At 46.6% G+C, this 16,551-nt stretch overlaps 1 protein-coding gene across 1 annotated transcript; it reads right to left on the bottom strand.

The window, feature by feature from the left end:
• Nucleotides 1–8,956: 8,956 nt before the first annotated feature.
• Nucleotides 8,957–11,895, bottom strand: LOC121440305 (emerin). Its single transcript, XM_041641114.1, has 6 exons — nucleotides 11,627–11,895; nucleotides 11,355–11,462; nucleotides 11,141–11,218; nucleotides 10,606–10,739; nucleotides 9,766–9,812; nucleotides 8,957–9,683 (listed from the first exon to the last, which is right to left on the bottom strand). The coding sequence occupies exons 1-6, from the start codon at nucleotides 11,706–11,708 to the stop codon at nucleotides 9,353–9,355; spliced, it is 780 nt and encodes a 259-aa protein (XP_041497048.1). The 5' UTR covers nucleotides 11,709–11,895; the 3' UTR covers nucleotides 8,957–9,352.
• Nucleotides 11,896–16,551: the final 4,656 nt, after the last annotated feature.

The following is a 16,551-nucleotide window of genomic DNA, read 5'->3' as shown; positions in this document are numbered from 1 at the left end:
TGCCTAGCAGACATAAAGCCCTGGACGCCATCCCCAGCACTTAATATTCTCAGTATTATGACACCCATCTGTAGTCCCAGTACTTGAAAAATTGAATCAGGAAAAACAGGAATTTCTAGATCATTCTTGGCTATACAATGTGTTTGAGGCTAGCTTGAGGTTCATGAGACCCTATCTAAAACAAATTAACAGATGCCAAATTGTCACTGCCTTGTAGGTGCTCTCCTAGCGCAGATTCTTCTGGTTTTGTCATGTAGAAGTCAGGCAGAACAACCCTTTGGCTAACCCTCTCTTTTTTTAAAAAAAAGATTTATTTATTTATTTATCATTCATTCATTCAGTCAGTCAGTCAGTCAAGTATCCTGCGTGTAGGCCAGAAGAGGGCACCAGATCTCATTATAGGTGGTTGTGAGCCACCATGTGGTTGCTGGGAATTGAACTCAGGACCTCTGGAAGAGCAGTCAGTGCTTTTAACCGCTGAGCCATCTCTCCAGCCCGGCTAACCGTCTCTTATATGTTCACTCCATCAGATATACACTGTGCTTGCCTTGCTCTACAGTGTACAGACCTTCCTGGGCGTCTTCCCCCACTATCAATTCTGCTATGTCCTCCACTAGCTGTTAGACGCTTCCCTGGTCATCAGGGTCTAGCACACAGTCATGGTGATTGCATACACATCGTACTTGCATAGGTTGTACTTTCATGGTCATACAGGGAGAGAACTGGGAAGCTGATCAGTGTCTGGCACAGTCTCTTGTTGACACTTGAGCAACTACACCCTGCTCTCTCCATCAGCTACTGGAGTCCTGAGGGTGGGGAGGGGTGTGTTTGTGTGTAGAAGTCTTAGATCCCTCAAAAGTCTTGACCACTGGTAAACTGAACCCTTGGAAACTTTTAGGGGTTAGAGTCACAGCTGCCACTCAGGTATTGGAGAGTGGGTTCTGGAGCTCTACAGAGCTGGCAGCCTTTATTTCACTTGGAGGTCTATAAAGTTATCACAAGTCGGTGGCCCAATGCTTAGTTCATGTCTGGGTACTCATGTGCTTTTCTGAGGCACCAGAACCCTTAAGATTCAATGAGGCATGGAGTTGGAACCTCATAGCTCGTAGAAGCCTTGGAGGCTGAGGACCAAAGTAAAATGAGAGGCCTCAGGAATTTGAGAGATGCCCAGGCAGGTTGCTAGAGAGTCTTAAAGAAGGCTCAAAGTCCCCAGGAACCCTTTTTATTATTTTAATTTTTATGCGCACAAATGTTTGCCTGCATATATATGCACTATGTACATGCCTAGTCCCTGTGGAGGTCAGAAGATACCATCAGATTCCCTGGAATGGAAGTAACAGATAGTTATGAGCAGCCATGTAGGTGCTGTGAGCTGAACCCTGTTGTGGAATATTATTTTAAGATGTGTACATTTGTTTATACTGTGGAACATTTGTTTTAATGATGCAAAGATGTGTTGTATTCTTTTATGCTACATTTGTTTAACTCTGTGAAGCTGTGATTCTTTGCCCGTCTCAAACACCTGATAGGGGGTTGAAGCAATGGCTCAGCAGTTAAGAGCACTGGCTGCTCTTCCAGAGGACTGGGGTTCAGCACCCACATGGCAGCTCACAACTGTCTGTAACTCCAGTTTTAGGGGATCCAACACCCTCACACCAATGCGCATAAAATAAAGAGAATAAATAGAAAGAGAACAACATTATAGGAAGTGGAGGAACAAGAAGAGAAGGACAGGACTCCAGGGGCCAGTCACTCAGTTACACAGCAAGCCACGGAGTAAGAAGGAAAGAAAAGATATACAGAAATAAAAAAAAAGATATACAGAAATAGAGAAAATTAAAAACCCAGACAAGAATAACGGGCTAATATAAGATGTAAGAAAGAGTTAATAAGAAGCATAAGATAAGGCCAAGCATTCATAACTAATAAGAAGTCTCCATGTCATGGTTTGGGAGCTGGTTGGTGGGTGGCCTAAAAGAAAACCTGATACACAGCTCATAACTCATCCTTCTTGGGGGAAGCATTGCACAACGGTCTCATTGAGTTGCCCAGTCTGGCCTCTACCTTGCCACCCCCATTCCCACATCTAGAATGCTGGGATTGCATGTACCATACCACCATATCTAGCTGGCTCATGTTTTTCTGCATCAATTCTTTTTCTGAGACTGTCTCCTGAACACCCTAGGCTGGACTAGGATTCACTAATATACCTGAGAATGACCTTGCAGTTCTGATTCTTATGACTTTATCTCTGGAATGTTGTGATCACCCTGTGAACCACTACACTAAGCTAATGTAGTGCTGGGGATCCAAACCAGGGCTTCATGCATACTAGGCAAGCACTCTACCAACTACATCCCCATCCTATGTTTATTTTTCCATAGCTAAGGACCAAATTTAGGTCCTTGTGCTTGCTTGGCAAGTGTTCTACCACTGAGCAAAATCCCCAACCCCTTACTTATTGTCTTAAAGAGAGATGGCTCAGAGGTTAAGAACACTGGTTTTTCTTCGAGTTCCTGAGTTCTTTCCCAGTACACAAATGGTGAGTCACCACCATCTATAATTGAATCTGATACTCTCTTGTGACATGCAGACAGAGCACTCATATATAAAAGATACAGAAATAAGCACACCTTTTTGAGACGTTTTCCCTATGTAGCTCTAGCTGTCCTGAAACTCAATAAATATGTAGATCAGGCTAATATGGAACTCAGAGTTCTGCCTGCCTCTGCCTCCTGAGTGCTGAGATTAAAGGTATGTGCCATCATGCTACTTTTTTTTTTAAATAAACACACTTTTAAAAAAGTCTTGGAGCCGGGCGGTGGTGGCACACGCCTTTAATCCCAGCACTCGGGAGGCAGAGGCAGTCGGATCTCTGTGAGTTCGAGGCTAGCTTGGTCTACAAGAGCTAGTTCCAGGACAGGAACCAAAAAAAGCTACGGAGAAACCCTGTCTCGAAAAATCAAAAAAAAAAAAAAATTCTTGGAGCCGGGCGGTGGTGGCACACGCCTTTAATCCCAGCACTCGGGAGGCAGAGGCAGGCGGATCTCTGTGAGTTCGAGACCAGCCTGGTCTACAAGAGCTAGTTCCAGGACAGGCTCCAAAACCACAGAGAAACCCTGTCTCGAAAAACCAAAGAAAAAAAAAAGTCTTGGGGCTGGAGAGACAGTCCAGTGGTTAAGAGCACTGGCCGCTCTTCCAGAGGATCCCAGTTCAGTTCCCAGCACCCACATAGCAGTTCACAATTATCTGCAACTCCAGTTCCAGGAAATCCTACACTCTCACGTAGATACATACAGGCAAAACACCAATGTACATAAAATAAAGATAAGTTATTTTTAAAAAAGATTTATTTTTGTTTTATTTGTTTGTTTTGCCTGCATGGATGTATGTACACTGAGTAACTAAGGAGGTCAGAAGATGATGTCTAGTCCCCTGGAAATGCTGGGATTAAAATTGTACACCACTATACCCAGTTTTTAAATTATTTTTAAGTAGTCTTGCTTTGTAGCTCTGGCTGGCCTGGAGCTCATTATATAGGGCCAGACAAATCTTGCACTTTTTTTTTTAAGGTTTTTTCAAGACACGGTTTCTCTCTCACAGAGATCTGTCTGCCTCTGCCCCCTTAGTGCTGGGATTAAAGGTGTGTGCCACCACCACCCAGCCTATATAGTTTGTGTGTGTGCATATCACATGCATGCAGATACCTACGGAGGCCATAAGAGAGTGACAGATACCCTGGTACTGGAGTTACAGGTGTTATGAGCTGCAAGATATGGATGTCAGAACTGAACCTGTCTTCATTTCTCCAGATTCCATATATTATTTTTTGAGGCAGTGTTTTACTATGTAGCCCTGCCTGGCCCTGAATTCAGGGAATCCCCTACCCATGCCTCTCCAGTACTGCAATTAAAAGTGTGTACCACCAAGATTGGCCGGCCCTATTATCATTTTAAAGTGTTTAGAATATATATATTCTGGTTTTTTTTTTTTTTTTTTGAGACAAGGTTTCTATGTGTAGTTCTGACTGTCCTGGAGATTTTTTTTGTTTTTTTTGGTTTTTCGAGACAGGGTTTCTCTGTGGCTTTGGAGCCTGTCCTGGAACTAGCTCTGTAGACCAGGCTGGTCTCGAACTCACAGAGATCCGCCTGCCTCTGCCTCCCAAGTGCTAGGATTAAAGGCGTGCGCCACCACCGCCCACGTCCTGGAGTTTTGTAGCTCAGGCTGGCCTTGAACTCAGATCTGCCTGCCTCTTCCTCCAGGGTTCTGGTATTAAAGTCATGTACCACCATTGCCTGGCTAAAAAATGTATTATTTATTTATGCATGTCTATGGACACACGTGTGTCATGGCTTTCATATGGAGGTCAGAGGACAACTTGCAAGAGTTTATTCTCATTGTTAGGATTGGTGGCGACTGTCCTTACATACTGTGCCATCCTCATACAGTATTTAAAAAATTATGGCTAGGAATGGTTTGACTTCATGTCTATCTGTGTACCACATGCATGCCCGGTGCTGAAAGAAGTCAGAAGAGAACATTGGATTCCCTGGAACTTGACTTATAGTCAGTTGTCTGTGAGCCATCAATGGATGCTGGAAATATGAACCTGGATCCTCTACAAAAGCAGCCAGTGCTGTTAACCACTGAGCAATCTCTCCAGCCCAGGAACAGGTGGTGAGGGTCATCCTGTGGCTCAAGACAGCCAAGATCCCAGGATGCATATGCAAATACTGTGTGGTTGCTATGCCAGATGAGAAGCTGGACAAGGAACAAGCCGGGCAAGAACTGAAGCCATGACCCCACCCTTGGCTGGACTTCTATTTCCTACTGCCCATGGGGAATTTGTGCTTGCCAGTGCACCTTCCTTCCCTGTTGGCAGCATGGAGCCAGGCATGCAGGGTAGTGAGTGACATTCTACTCTGGATTTTTTTAAGACATGGTTTCTTTGTGTAGCTCTGGCTGTCCTGGAATTTGTTTTGTAGACCAGGCTGGTTCTGAATTTAGATTTGCCTGCCTCTGCCTCCTGTGCTGGGATTAAAGGTGTACACCACCACTGCCTGGCTGTTGTTTAATTCAAATTTTATTGTGTGTTTACTGAGGTTGTCAGACTTTCACTGAAAGCACTTTTACCCTAAGTCATCTTGTCCACTTTTCTTTTTTCTGAAATAAGTTATTTTTTTTTAAATGTGGATTGGAGTTTTGCTTGCATGTTATATCTGTGTGAGGTGTTGATTCCCTGGAACTTGATTTACAGTTGTGAGCTGTCTTGTGGGTTCTGGGAATTGAACCCAGGTTCTCTGTAAGAGCAGCTAGTACTCCTAACTACTGAACCACCTCTCTAGACCCCTCCCTGCTTTTGAGGAGGGTCTCTGTAGCCCAGACTGGCCTTGAACTCCTTATGCTGTTTTTACCTTCCGAGTCTTAGCATACCCACATTGGCTCACGCCTTTAGTCCCAACAGAGGCAGAGGCAGGCAGATCCTTGAGTTCCAGGCCAGCCTGGCCTACTGGGAGAGTTCTAGGACAGCTAAGACTATACAGAGAAACCCTGTCTCAAAAACACCACCACCACCAAAATAAAAGACCAGAAAACAACAAATCTCAGCATGGAGAGGGGAGTTGGCCATACAATACCACCCCTAGTTATGGATTGAATAAGATTGAAATCTTCTAGGAGAGGGAGACAGTTTTGCCTAAATTGGAAGACATTCAAGAATATTTGAGCAGCATAAATTGACCTGGAAGGTTTTCTTTCTTTTTCTTTCCTCCCTCCCTCCTTCCTTTCTTGTTTTTCCGAGACAGGGTTTTTCTGTAGCTATGGAGCCTGTCCTGGAACTAGCTCTTGTAGACCAGGCTGGCCTTGAATTCACAGAGATCCGCCTGCCTCTGCTTCCCGAGTGCTCGGATTAAAGGTAAAAGTGCCACTACCGCTGGCCTTGGAAGGTTTTTAAGACAAAGTTGGGTGGGTAGGGAAGGGGGGCGGATATGAGAAGAGTTGGGGGAAAGGGGAAAGAATGAGTAAAACACGTGAAGCACAAACCTGAAAAAAATAAGATATGGTTGGTTAAATAAGATCTGTATAGCCGGGTGGTGGTGGTGGCACAAGCTTTTAATCCCAGCTTTGGGGAGACAGTGTTCAAGGCCAGCCTTATCTACAGTGAGTTCCAGGACAGGCTCTAAAGTCTGTGGAGAAACCCTGCCTCACAAAAAAGACTTATATAATGAAAACTCCACTTGACATGACAATGTGGATGAGGGAAAATTCACAAGGTCCCATCCATAGGTGAACAACTATAGGCAATCAATGTCTGCCAAGAGAAGGAAAATCAGTTTTCTTCAGGTACAAGCTTCCTGATAGGTTTTTCTTTTTTTTTGATAGGTTTACCAATCACAAGTGGTGTCTTAGTTAGGGTTTCTGTTGCTGCAACTTAACACCATGACCAAAAAGCAAGTTGGGGAGGAGTTTATTTAGCTTACACTTTCACATTGCTGTTCAACACCAAAGGAAGTTAGGACAGGAACTCAAGCAAGGCAGTATTCTGGAGGCAGGAGCTGATTGATGTAGAGGCCATGGAGGGATGCTGGTTACTGGCTTGGTCAACCTGTTTTTTTCTTTTTTTGGTTTTTCGAGACAGGGTTTCTCTGGTATCTATGGCTGTCCTGGAACTCACAGAAATCCGCCTACCTCTGCCTGCCTCCCCGATTGCTGGGATTAAAGACATGAGCCACCACCACCTGGCTTCAACCTATTTTCTTCTTTTTTTTTTCTGAAGCTGAGGACCGAACCCAGGGCCTTGCGCTTGCTAGGCAAGCACTCTACCACTGAGCTAAATCCCCAACCCCATTCAACCTATTTTCTTACAGAATCCATGACACTCAGGAATAGCCCACCTACCATGGGCTGGGCCCTCCTCCTTTGATAACTGAGAAAATGCCTTACAGCTGGATCTCATGGTGGCAGTCCTCAACTGAGTCTCCTTCCTGTGTAATTGCTTTAGCTTGTGTCATGTTGACACTAAACCAGCCAGTACAAGTGGTCAGCCCTAAATGAACATACAAGCAACTCTAAATGGGTTAGATAGCGGTTACCTGGGGGAGAAAATGGTAAAAATGTTCTATAAATGTACAAAACTTCTCAAGGCCAGGCGATGGTGGCGCACGCCTTTAATCCCAGCACTCAGGAGGCAGAAGCAGGCGGATCTCTGTGAGTTCAAGACCAGCCTGGTTTACAGAGCTAGTTCCAGGACAGGCTCCAAAGCCACAGAGAAACCCTGTCTCGAAAAACCAAAAACTTCTCAATTAGTAAAAATGTTAAGACAGGCAGTGGTGGTACATACCTTTAATTCCAACACTCAGGAGGCAGAGGCAGATGGATCTTTAAGTTTGAAGCCAGCCGGATCTACAGTAAAAGTTCCAAGACAGCCAGGGCTACACAGAAACCCTGTCTTGAGCAGGGCGGTGGTGGTGCACCCTTTAATCCCAGCACTCGGGAGGCAGAGGCAGGAGAATCTCTGTGAGTTTGAGACCAAGCCTGGTCTACAAGAGCTAGTTCCAGGACTGGCTCCAAAGCTGCAGAAAAACCTTGTCTTGAAAAACAGTACAAAAAAAATTGTATTAACAAAAGAGATGACAGGACAAATGAACTTTTAAAAATGCCAGAATCTTGGGTTTCTGGTTGATTTTTTTTTTTTTTTTGGTTTTTCGAGACAGGGTTTCTCTGTGGTTTTGGAGCCTGTCCTGGAACTAGCTCTTGTAGACCAGGCTGGTCTCGAACTCACAGAGATCCGCCTGCCTCTGCCTCCCGAGTGCTGGGATTAAAGGCGTGCGCCACCACCGCCCGGTTTCTGGTTGATTTTTAATTCATTTTTTTAAATAATTATTTTATTTTGTTCTTAGATTTATTATGTATACAGTGGTCTGCCCGTATGTATCCTTGCAGGCCAGAAGAGGGCACCAGATCTCATTCCGGATGGTTGTGAGCCACCATATGGTTGCTGGGAATTGAACTTAGGACCTCTGGAAGAATAGTCAGTGCTCTTAACCTCTGAGCCATCTCTCCAGCCCTTTATTTTTTAAATACTAAAAAGAAAATACATGCATGACTTTTGCCCTCATCTGTCTGTACATAACATGTATGTCTTTTACCCACAGAAATCAGAACAGGGTATCAGCTCCCTGGGAACTAGAGTCACAGTTTGTGAACCACCATGCGAGTGCTGGGAATTGAACCTGAGTCCTTAGGAAGAGCAACCAGTGCTCTTAACCACTAAGCATTATCTCTGCAGCCCAGGATTTGATGTTTTTTTTTTTAATTTTCATTTTGAGATTCTGTTCTCAAACTGTGATAAGTGGATCTGGGTAGCCTTGAATTCAAAGAGATCCTCCTGTCTCTGCCTCCCAAATGTGTATCACTATCCCTGGCTAAAAACTTTTTAACATTATGTTATATCTAGCACAGAAAACCTGGAAACTTGAGCAAGAATAAACAGGCAAAGAATTAGGATACTCACAGGAACACTGTAGTCTTGAATCTACCCCCATGTCATTAAATGACCATCAATCCCAGGGGCTGAGCAACAATCCACTGGCAAGATGCCTTATTTCTTTTCTAACCTTGTAGCCTCAGATATTGGCATGAACCTCTCCTGGGTAAAATGCCTGTGTGTATCATCATACATGCAGTTTTGCCTACATTTACCATGGGCACGTTTGGTTACATGGGAGTTATTTCTGTAAGTAGTTATAAGTGCTTCAGGGAGTGAGCCCAGAAATAAAACCCACAACCAAACCAGACTTTTATCTTTGGGTAGCATTTGGTCCCTTCCACAAGACCAAAGTAAAATGCACAACCAAAGGGAAAAGCCATAGTGTTCTTCGAGATCTATGATGAAACACCTGTACCATGGCTCCCCAACTCCCATCCCAGTAGGAAGAGCCAACAAAGTAAAAATAAGTGTTTTTTTTTTATTGTGTCCACGAAAACAAAGCCAGGGTGGCTTTAGTTAACACACCCTGAAAAGGTGACAACAAACAGGCATGCATAACAACTACCACTGCCACCACCAACTTTTCCTCTAAAGAAGTGAAGTCTTATCTCCCAGAGCCCTAAGGGTCAGAGGCAATCGGGCTAGGAAGCTCCAGAGGAAGGTACCTGTGGGCCCACTGGGCTGTGGAAGGCCAGCATTTGCTGCCTCCTAGGCAGGAGGAGGTGGGAGATAAGCACTGCCCTAGGCTAGGTACTGAACCCCTTAACTAGAACACACAAAAAGCCCCCACCCACCCCACCCCCAGCAAACACTGCTAAGGCAATTAGCCAAAACTTGTTAAGAGCTTCTCTGAAACCAATACCCTCAGGGATCCATCCAGAAAGGGTTGCCTTCTTCAGCTTGTATGGAGTAGTAAACAAAGAGCAGAAAAGCAGCAAAGACCAGGAAGAGCAATAGCTGACCCCAGAGTGGAACGTGGCGATCCTGGCCCAAAGCAGCAACAGGGGCCTGCTTTTCTGGCCTGATGGCACGTCGGGCAAGCCATGAAGTGGGAGAAGATGAAGAGGAGGACACAGAAGAGGTGGAGGATGTAGGATAATAGGATAAGCCCAGGGAGCTCCTGGAGACATTGGAAATGGGACGGTAGTGTGCGATGCTTTGGTAGGCACTGTCTCGGCCATAGATGGGGCGTTCCCTGTGGCAAAAGAAGGGAACAGGTGGGCAGGAGAGCCTGAGTCCCAAATCTGTCCCTGTCCCAATGTGTATTCACTACTCACCTATCCTTGCCCTCTTTTTCTGAAGAAGAGAAAATATCATCACGCACCTATAGGACAGTAGGGGTTAGGATCTGGGAGAAGGGTGTTTTCCCACAAATGTCTCTGGCCACCGTAGAAGCCAGACCATTGCCCCCTTTCTTCAAAACCATTCTGGTGGGTCTGTGACCTTTTTATCTGTGGGACCTTGCCACTCAATGACTATCTCTGTCAACTCTGTCCTTTTATTCCCCAATATTCTCACAAGACTTAATCCTCGATCCCAGACTAGAGTGCAGGGAATGCTAGCTACATGTACTCTGATCAAAAAAGTTTGTAAACTGCCTGATGAGTGCCTCCAGGTGAGGAACCTGACACCTTTGGCCTTTGCATGCACCAGCACTCATGTATACTACCACAGACATATAAATGTAACAAACTAATTTTTTGGTGTTTTGAGACTGAGTTTCTCTGTGTAGCCCTGGCTCTGTAGAAGAGGCTGGCCTCAAGCTCAGAGATCCACCTGCCTCTGCCTCTCAAATGCTGGGATTAAAGGTGTGCGCCACCACTGCCCAGCAAAGTAATTAAATCTTAAAAGAAAGCCCAAAACGTAAAAACAGTTTGTGTACTGGTGGAGAGGGAACCATAGGTAAGTGATACTCCACTGAGCTTCATGTCCACCCCCAAATCAATAGTTTTGGAGGCCCCAAAGTAGAACTTTTGACCCAACAGCTATATGCCGACCCTAGCTCTGTTTAAAGGCTTAAGGACCACTCTCTGCACCTAATATCTCCTTGGACTTTTCCAGACCTAGCTAGGATCCCCCCTCAGACTACACCCAGGTATGCTTGCCAGCCAACTCACCTGGTGATGAAAGGCGTGAGTATCTGCCAGTGAGGTCCCCGGCTGGCGGAAGCTCTTGGACATGCCCACAGACTCGGGCTCCCCATATGTCCTGGTAGTCAAATAACTCTCCTCATAGTAGTCGTCATTATAGTCTTGGGAAGGAAAACAGTGGTAGAGGAGAAAGTGGTGTTCCTTACCTGGCCTCATAGCCCCAAATTCTGTGTATGTGCTGTCCTAGTTTCTCCACTTTAGAGCCACTGAGAACTAGTATGAGGGAGTGAAATCTGACGATTTTTTTTTTAAATTTATTTATTATGTATACATATTCTGTCTGCGTGTATGTCTGCAGGCCAGAAGAGGGCACCAGACCTCATTACAGATGGTTGTGAGCCACCATGTGGTTGCTGGGAATTGAACTCAGGACCTTTGGAAGAGCAGGCAATGCTCTTAACCACTGAGCCATCTCTCCAGCCCAAATCTGACGATTTTTAATGTGCCCAAATCCCTGAAGTACGGGGTAAACACATCAGTGCCCACCCCACACCTGTCTTACCCTTGCTCTGGTAAAGTAAGGCGTCCTCTTTTCTGGGCAGATCGTACATGTCTGAGTCCACTGAGGCTGAATCCAAGTCTGCATTAAGGGGGAGGTACAGACCATTAGCTCTCCAGGCTTCCCCCTACTTCCTCCGTTGCTTCAACCACACCCTCCCTTCCCAAGCCTTGTGCCCCCCAAGCAGCTCAACGGGGCTCTACGGCGGGGGCCTCACCTGAGAAGCGATAGGAGAATGAAGATGATGATGAGTTGGGGGGCGAGAGCCTCCGTCTCTGGGTCTCATACTCAAAGATTTTCTTTTCGTAGAGCTTGCGAGTGGAGCCTGGCCAGACACAAGGTGTGAGGCGGTCAGGGGGTGCGAGGCGAGCACCCCGAGAGCGCCGGGATACACGGGGAGGGGACGAGGAGGTGAGGAAGAACGCTCTGGGAGGAGCACAGGAAAGCGGGGCCTAGGAGAGGTTCTGCGCGCCACCGGCTGCCGCATACCCACGATAGGCCCATGCGGGATGTTGTACTGGCGTAGGACGGCGGCCAGCTCAGTGTCAGACAAAACCGCATAGTCGTCCATGGCAGACACGACCGGAACTGGGAGACGGTGTCGAACGTAGGGGGCAGCCCAGGCCTACGAACACAGCCCAAAAAGACAGCTCCCTGCGCGGTAGAGGAAGCGCCAGTGCCTCAGAAGCGACTGTGGTCGCGTCACGCCTCCGTCACATTTGCGTCACGGTCGCGGCTACGCGGATTGCGCGCGCTGCTCAAGGCAGGATCAAACCCGCCAGAGTGGCCGGTACAAACCGGTCTGGCAGAGGGAACAGGCGGGGCTGGCGAGCGGAAACATCACACTTGTGTGGGATTGGCTAGAACAGGAAGTGGGCGGGGCCTGCCGGAGAGCCCGAGGGGCAACTAAGGAGAGTAGCTGTGGGAACCCGGCTGCTGAGGGGCGGGGTTAGATGGCGTCATTAGAGCATGTGTTAGAGCTAGACCTACTAGAGGAGTGGGAAGTGCTTGTTCCCAGCTGGCCAAAACCAGCCTGTGGTTGGGAGACTGTGGGATCTCACATACCTTTATCACTGATCTTGTTCCTCAGTGCTCTAGCGCCCAAGGTCCTCGGCTGCAGTCTGGTCCACAGCAATGCGAAGAGTCCAGTCCTAAGAGCGAACCCTTCCAGAGCGCCTGGTGATGCTGCGAGCTCTTTGTGTTATGCGCACTGGTGCCGAGAAATGGCTGCCATTCAGTGCTCTCATCACCTAACGTAGCCACCCGCAGACCCCTGGTCCACCCCACCTGTCTCCGCTGGTCTTTCCAGTCTCCATGGTCCTGGCCTGCGCATCTGCACCAGCCCATTCCCACCTTCTTCTTTTATGGCCCCTAGTTCCATCCGGAAGGAAATAGGGGCAAACAGCTGAGCCAGGAGGCTGCCAGCACTGCAGGACCAAGCAGTCTTCCAAAGGCCCAGGGCATGCCAATGGGCAAAATCCGAGGGCACCCGCCTTGTGATGCCTCTAGCCCGGCACACCTCGTGCCTGCCTAACTCACAGTTCCATCCTCCTGGGGCCCTGAGGAGTTCTGGAGGAGAGTTCTCGAGTGGCAGAGTAGAATAGCCCCCAAAGTTTGCTATGATCTTGGAGGCCATCCGGGTACAAACCATGGGAATTGGCTGAGGCATCTTACTAAGGATCTGTATCATACAAAGGTTGTCTCGAGACTGACCATGACCATTATATTCTATACAAAGTCATCTGGGACTAGGTTGCCTACCCCTTCTTAGGCAGACCTAGAAGGAAGGGTACATGCAGAGAAGGTGCCTGGGCTGCCTGATCACTTAAATCAGTGGTTCTCAACCTTCCTAATGCTGAGACCCTTTTGTTAGCATTCAGACATCTGTCCTGGCCTGCCCTTGGGGTCGTCCTCAGCTGCAGTCACTAAGAGCACCTCCTGTGCACATTTGCTACAACCCCCCCCCCTTTTGGTTTTTTCAGGACAGGGTTTTTTCTGTAGCTTTAAAGTCTGTCCTGGAACTAGCTCTTGTAGACCAGGCTGGCCTCGAACTCACAGAGATCTGCCTGCCTCTGCCTCCCGAGTGCTGGGATTAAAGGCGAGCGCCACCACCGCCCGGCTTGTTATGAATCTTAATGTAAACATTTTCGGAGATAGGGGTTTGTTAAAGGGGTCAAGACCCACAAGTTGTGAACCACTGTCTTAAAAAGTAGTGATAGAGAGTACTCTGGTGAGTTCTAGACTGGCTTGATGGCACTTTGGTGAAGGTCACAGGACAATTCTTTATGGGAGTTTAAAATAGGTAATGGTGAGAAGATGGAGCCCCATTTTGACCACATAAAATGTCGTTAATGAAGTAGAGTTGCTGTTGGATGGAGCTAAAAGACAGTGCCCTCCTCTGTCCCTGGAAATGGAGCTGTATGAATCCCTGGAAAAGATACTATTTTAGGGAGAGACAGGAGTGTGTGTGAGAGACATTCTGCCCATTCAGAGGCTGCTTCATGAATTTTTTTTTTTTAGTTTTGGCAAAATCAGATTTCCCAGCATCCCCCCCCCACCCCGTGCTGGCCCCTCTCCCAGAGGCCTCTGCATACAGAGTGATTGCTCAGTACTCCCCTATGCCCCCCCCCATACAGAATCAAGCTGCTTCCTTATGAGGTCAAGGAATTTTAGGTTTGCCTTCTCCCTAAGGAGCACCCTCTGCACCTGCCTCAGCATTCTGCCTCTTAATCCCCCCACTACCCCACTATAAAATCCAATCACAGATGTTACCGGGAAACTGAACTGTGGTTTTCTTGCACACACCTGGAGCTTAAGTCTAGCCCCTTTGCAGTGTAGCTTCCTTCTCTGTCATTCAGCAGAAGAGTCAAGACCCCAGAGTCGAAAGAGGCTTTTGCAATAGTCCCGAGTTGAGTGATTCATGTAAATAGTTTCCCCAAGAAGTACCTCAGCCAGAATTTGTCAGAGGGACTAGAAGGATGTGTGCAAGGCATTCTGTGAGTATCTGGAAAGTTCTTCCTGGGAAGGAGTAGCCATTGGCAGGTGTGGCTAATGAGGGAAAATCTTGAAAGTGTCCTATTCTAAGAATAAGAAAATTATTGGTCTTGAAATCCCACTCAGCACTTAGGACTCTGATGCTTGAGAATTGAAAGTTCAAGGCCTGCCTGAGCTACAGGGTGAATTCAAAGCCACCTAGGTAACATAATAACACCCTGTCTCAAAACCAAAAGAAAACTGGGGCCGGGCGATGGTGGCTCACGCCTTTAATCCCAGCACTCGGGAGGCAGAGGCAGGCGGATCTCTGTGAGTTCGAGACCAGCCTGGTCTACAGAGCGAGTTCCAGGACAGGCTCCAAAGCCACAGAGAAACCCTGTCTCAAAAAAAAAAAAAAAAAAAAAAAAAAGAAAAGAAAACTGGGGAGCTGGGCGGTGGTGGCTCACGCCTTTAATCCCAGCACTCGGGAGGCAGGGGCAGGTGGATCTCTGTGAGTTCGAGGCCAGCCTGGTCTATAAGAGCTAGTTCCAGGACAGCTAGGACTGTTACACAGAGAAACCCTGTCTCAAAAAAAAAAAAAAAAAAAAAAAAGAAAGAATGGGAGCTTGGGACTTGGGATGTAGTTATCTTGATAGTAGATTACTTGGCTAGCATGCATTAAATTCTGGGTTCAATCTGGACCCCACCCCCATTGTAAAGAAAAGTTTACATGAAAACATTTATTTAACACAGGAAGAAAATGTTTTTTATTTGTTTCCTTTTTTGTTTGTTTTTCAAGACAGGGTTTCTCTGTAGCTTTGGAGCCTGTCCTGGAACTAGCTCTGTAGACCACCAGTCTGGCCTCAAACTCACAAAGATCTGCCTGCTTCTGCCTCGCGAGTGCTGGAATTAAAGGTGTGTGCACCACCGCCAGGCTTGTTTTGTTTTTTTGAGACAGGGTTTCTCTGTGTATTCACCACTGACCAGCAAGAAAATTGAGTGTTTGTGCACTGGCAGGGACAGTAAACAGAGTTCAAATGTGGTGTGTGTGTGTGTGTGTGTTTGTGTGTGTGTGTGAAATGCAGCTACACACTCACTACCTCCCCCATGCACCTTCCATCTACCTATCCAGTGATCTGATTACCATGCATGTTGGAAAAAGGGTTTCTCTCTGGAAAAGAAATTTTTTACATCAACTCTAAGCTTCCTCATGAACCTGAAATCAAGCCACTAATTTAGCATATGATGATAATCCATTGACTTCCCTAGCAGAGGTCTCCTGCTGGACAGTACAGTGAGAGACCTTGGTCCTATTAAGAGTCCAGAATGTGAAATTTCATTGCCAGTAGAGCCAGCAAAGGTAGCAATGGATGCATCATACTTGAAGGGCGCCCCAGCACTTTGCTATTCAAGTTAAACTATAGATTACTGAATTGATTTCGCAGATGTGATCAAACTCTCCCTCACTGTTCTTTCCTATTCCTTCTTTCCTCCCTTTCTCTTCTTTCCTCCCTTCTATCTTTTTCTTCCTCCCTTTTATCTTATTATGTAGTATATGCAACCTTCTCTTTTTGATAATATAGAGTAGGAAAACAAATCAATTAGGCCTGTTATTCCAGCACTTGGAAGGCAGAAATAGGGGGATTGCCACTTTAAAGCTCAGTCTGGGTGCTACATAGTGATTTCCAGATCAGCCTGAGCTACAGAGTGAGACTTAGTCTACACACACACACACACACACACACACACACACACACAGACACACACACCCCAGAATACATTATAGGTGGTAAGGAAATTTTCATTTGCAACATCTATTTCAATTTTGTGTGTATGTGTACACACTGGCATGATACAAATGTATCTCATATTGGGGTTGCAGGCAAAATGGTAAAACAAAATGTTTAAAAAATGACATCATTGCTTTAATGTATCCTTTCCCTAGAAAGTGACATTTGAGTTGAATCTAAAGCTACCAGGAAATGGGCACATAGAAGAGGCAGAGAAAGCTTGACAATATTAGGTAATGGCTGTGCCCACCAAGTTCACATATACTTGACACTTTGTACCACACTGCACACTCCCAGGTTTTGAGACTGCACCTGATTGCTTTAAGAATTCAATGTATTTCTACTGTTTGCTCCCATGCAACATCTGTACCTAGAACAGACAAAATCAATGATAGTTGGGGGTGGGGCGGAGTTGTTCATTACAGGGCTCAGGACCCATTGGGCCTCAGGAATGACTGGTGCTCACTACAATTACCTGTTGCATCTCTCTTCCCTCGGAACAAGACCTGACCTGTGCGGCCAACCCAGGCTTGGGCAGAGACAGAAGGCTGTGACTGTGGACAACTCCCCAGAATAGGTGGCCTTGGAGCAGAGCCTCCTTTCCAGCCAGTAAGCACTTGACTCCCCTATACTCATCTAGCCTATTAAAGG

The sequence above is a fragment of the Microtus oregoni genome, unplaced genomic scaffold, assembly GCF_018167655.1.
Source record: "Microtus oregoni isolate MIOR12 unplaced genomic scaffold, Mior012 000067F_001, whole genome shotgun sequence".
NCBI classification, from domain to species: domain Eukaryota; kingdom Metazoa; phylum Chordata; class Mammalia; order Rodentia; family Cricetidae; genus Microtus; species Microtus oregoni.
This window is presented reverse-complemented; position numbering and strand designations above follow the sequence as displayed.

Coding starts and splice junctions, on each gene's coding strand:
- LOC121440305 (XM_041641114.1), bottom strand. CDS start 11,708: ATGGACGACTATGCGGTTTTGTCTGACACTGAGCTGGCCGCCGTCCTA. Junction 11,219..11,354: donor ATTCTCCTATCGCTTCTCAG/GTGAGGCCCCCG, acceptor CCCTTAATGCAG/ACTTGGATTCAGCCTCAGTG. Junction 9,684..9,765: donor GAAAAAGAGGGCAAGGATAG/GTGAGTAGTGAA, acceptor CTTTTGCCACAG/GGAACGCCCCATCTATGGCC.